Raw genomic sequence first — 3,987 nt, forward strand, 5'->3', positions numbered from 1 at the left:
TTGGCACTTTATAAATACTGTATAATAATAATAATGAGATGACCATCACCGTTTGGTATTGAAACCATAGAAGGTTTGAGCCTAAAGTAGGAACCTCTTGTCCTCTGTGAAATCACTCCCTGAAACAAATGAAGATCACGAGTTTGTGAAGGAACAAATCTGTTATGAAGAATGAAGGGAAAAGGTGAGGAGCAGAAAGGCTCAGAATTCCAACTCATAGTCGGGCCCCACCATGCTCAGGTGAGTGGAGTGGAGGTGCCTCTTCAACTGAAGTCTCTTGTTTAGCTGGAGTGAATTCTCAGGACTCCTAATGGAAATGGGGACTGCAAAGGAAAGCATGAAACTTGAAAGCAGCAAATGAAACCTTTTTGTTGAAGTAGAAGGAGCAGCAGATTGTTGGAAATGTGAGCTTTCCCTACCCCGACAGCACCAGAGTGGCCCCTCTTCCCGATAACTTCTGAATAGAATAACTTTTGGTTGAGATGAGAGATTGCCGGCTCTACTGGAAGCATACACCCTCTCTGAGTGAACTCGCTCTCCCTGGGGCATTGCAGTTTCCATGGAGAAGTCTTTCCTTGACCCACTTCCAGTATAAAATGTCATCTGCCTCTTGCTTCCTCCATCAGGTCCCTTCCATAACAAGGAGAGAGGTGAAAGGGAACACACGTGTTTGAGACCTAAAAGGTCCAACCGGCACCAATCCCAAATGCTATGCTATCCCTTAACCAAGCAAATATAGATTCTTCCATAATCACACAGGAATCGGAGGCAAGATATCCCTAGAGGTTGCAGAAATACCTGATAGGTGATTAGAGTCAGAGTCCCAAAAAGGAGACCTTGACCCGACCTTTCTGCCATCTAGTAGGCCCTGCTGATCCATATAGTAGGACTGACAATCCAGCGATCCTGGTCCGCTGAGAAGGCACTGTGCCCTGGTTACCCCAGTTGATCACTCACCCAGCCTACCAGTGCCCATAGCCACTCCCAATCATGAAGGTGTGTGCTGGTGCTGCCCCCAAGAACCTTGTGACCAGTCATTGTGTCTACCTGTAGGAGTCATCCAGGCTGCAACCATGTACATCTGGGGTGTGTGGGCCTGTGGGGGAGAACACTGCCAGCTGCTTACAGCATTTGGAGACTCTCCATGAATAGTCTGCATGTATGGATGTGCCGCCTGACATGTAAACAGGCACAAGCACCACCTCACTTCTGTCATCCTCGCCTACACTGCATGTATACGCTTGCAGCCCAACGTCCAGACAAGGTGGAGGACAAAGAACTTCGACTACCACAGTAGATGCCAAAAGTCTGCCGGGCCTTTCAGAGCACCACTTCCACTATGTAGTGCTCCTGAGACCTGGGGAGGCACCTAACAATGCAAGAGTGTAGTGCCATCTAGTGTTCATGAATTGGAAATAGTACAGCAGTGCCTCATTATTGCCACTAGATGGAGATGATGACTATAGGAAATCACTATATGAAATAAAATGCGGCCAGTATTCATCATGCCTAGGCAAAGGTGTGTCATATTCATTCAACAAGTAAAAAAAAAAAAGCCTGTAAATAGTTACGAAAGTTAACACCACAAACTGTACTCAGCCAATGACAGGGCAGGACTCCATTTTTATTCTTCTCCTGCCATCAATGGCCAACCCGGTCCCACACTTCATCCATGTCTTTGGTGACCTCTGATCTCCTTATGGACTGTTTCTTCCATGATAAAGATCATCCATGGAATATATCTGAGGTGTATATCAGGGTGTGCTTCTTCCCAACGAGAGCTGGGATGTCCAGAAACATTCATCTAGAAGACATTTCCCGCACTCAAGGCACTACTACACCTCCAGGGTTGTGTGGGATCCCTGATGTACAAAAAGACAGGACTTTAGTGAAGAACATTTCCATCACTCAGGACAGGAAAGTGGCTTCTCCCCCGTGTGAGATCTCTGATGTCTGTAAAGATTGGACATATCTGAAAAACATTTCCCGCACTCAGGACAGGAATATGGCTTCTCTCCTGTGTGACACCTTTGATGTTTGCAAAGACTGAACTTGTCTGAAAAACATTTCCCGCACTCAGGACAGGAATATGGCTGCTCCCCCGTGTGAGATCTCTGATGTGTATAAAGATTAGACTTTACTGAAAAACATTTCCCGCACTCAGCACAGGAATAAGGCTTCTCCCCTGTGTGAGATCTCTGATGTGTGTAAAGAGTAGACTTCTGTGAAAAACATTTCCCGCACTGGGGACAGAAATATGGCTTCTCCCCCGTGTGAGACCTTTGATGTTTGCAAAGACTGAACTTGTCTGAAAAACATTTCCCGCACTCAGGACAGGAATGTGGCTTCTCCCCCGTGTGAGACCGCCGATGTTTGTAAACATTGGACTTCCGTAAAAAACATTTCCCGCACTCAGGACAGGAATATTTCCTTTCCCCCTTGTGCAATTTCTGATGTGTGTAAAGACTGGAATTGTCTGAAAAACATTTCCCACACTCAGGACAGGTATACGGCTTTTGCCCCGTATGCGATCTCTGATGTCTGTAAAGATTGGACCTTTGTGAAAAACATTTCCCGCATTCAGGGCAAGAATATGGCTTCTCCCCAGTGTGAGATCTTTTATGCACGTTAAGTTTGGATTTGAAATGGAAACATTTCCCGCACTCAGTACAGGAGAAGCTCTTCCGTGTTGGAAGGCCGGCCCGGTCCCGCACAGTCTGAGGTTCCTCAGGATACGAGGAATCCGATGGTCCATCTACACTGGGTGGTGCCGGATGGACATTGGAGGGAGCCGGGTTTTCTCCTGGACTATACTGTGTGATGTCCTCATCTTCTACTTTCCAGTCTGGAGACAAAGTGAGACAATTCTCAGAGGTTTTCCTCATCTCCCGGCCATGGACTAAAATACAAAGACAAAGAGGATTACTAGACAGGAGCTGATTGGTTCCCCCAAACCAGGACTCCGCCCACATCAGGCAGCTTGGTCTCTGAGGAGCTTACAATTCCACCCTCAAGGGAACTAGGAAATGGCTCCTCTGATCTCCTACCAGGTCATTTCTTTATTCATGGACCTTAGTCAGAGAGTGAGGAAACAACCAGAACTGATACATAAATTGTGTCTGCAGCACAGAGAAGGAAGATTATCCGAGAGAAATCCAGGAATACAGGACGGGGAACACAGCTCAGGAAAGTGACCAGGGGATTACAGGCTGATATCACCCAGTCCCCGCCCTACTCTGGACCAATCAGTGAGCAGTATGGGTGGAGGAATGGATTTAGTGTTCATGACCCACCTGTGCTGATCTCTGTAGGAGTGTCCTCCTCTATAAATGTCCCCGTTATTCCATCCTCCTCCATAGACTGCTGATCATCCCTCACATACGCCTCTTCTTCTTCTGCTTTCACCTCAACTTTTATATCTATCAGATCTTCAACCTAAACCAAGAGAATATAACATCTATAAGACATAAGCTTTAATATTGTTACATCACATAAAAACTCCACACATTGTCTCTATGAGTCCATGTTCTAGATGCTCCATCCCACCAACCTTGCAATGGTGAGGGATGGTGTGACTTTCCTGTGTGGAATCCCGGGAATACAGAGGACGGGGACATCTCTCTGGTGGGTTCCTGGTATTAGGTGGCTCCATCATCTCCTTGTTTCCTTCTGAAAACTCCTCCATCACTCCATACTCCTCATCCTCCTCTTTATACTCTTCCTTAACATCAATATTATCATCCCCGAGGATTCCACTCTGAAAGATATAATAAAACATTCATTGTAACAAACATGCTGTGTATAAATCACAACTACCAATAATTGTCATCATCTACCTGATGGTGGTGAGGGATGGTGTGACCTTCCTGTGTGGAATCCCGGGAATACAGAGGACGGGGACATCTCTCTGGTGGGTTCCCATGACTGGATCCATCTGTAGGAAACACACACACTGACTGAATCCATTGTTTCTATGTGTTTATCAGA

The 3,987-nt window shown here is 46.3% G+C and overlaps 1 protein-coding gene across 1 annotated transcript; it reads right to left on the minus strand.

Annotated features, from left to right (window-relative positions):
- Nucleotides 1-1,603: 1,603 nt before the first annotated feature.
- On the minus strand, nucleotides 1,604-2,948 carry LOC149462475 (uncharacterized). Its single transcript, XM_089676801.1, has one exon. It carries the CDS (start codon nucleotides 2,883-2,885, stop codon nucleotides 1,905-1,907), a length of 981 nt encoding a protein of 326 aa, XP_089532927.1. The 5' UTR covers nucleotides 2,886-2,948; the 3' UTR covers nucleotides 1,604-1,904.
- Between the last annotated feature and the right edge of the window lie 1,039 nt (nucleotides 2,949-3,987).

Source organism: Staurois parvus, unplaced genomic scaffold (genome assembly GCF_062004578.1).
Source record: "Staurois parvus isolate SC_StPar_1 unplaced genomic scaffold, SC_StPar_1.0 ptg000174l, whole genome shotgun sequence".
Taxonomy (NCBI): domain Eukaryota; kingdom Metazoa; phylum Chordata; class Amphibia; order Anura; family Ranidae; genus Staurois; species Staurois parvus.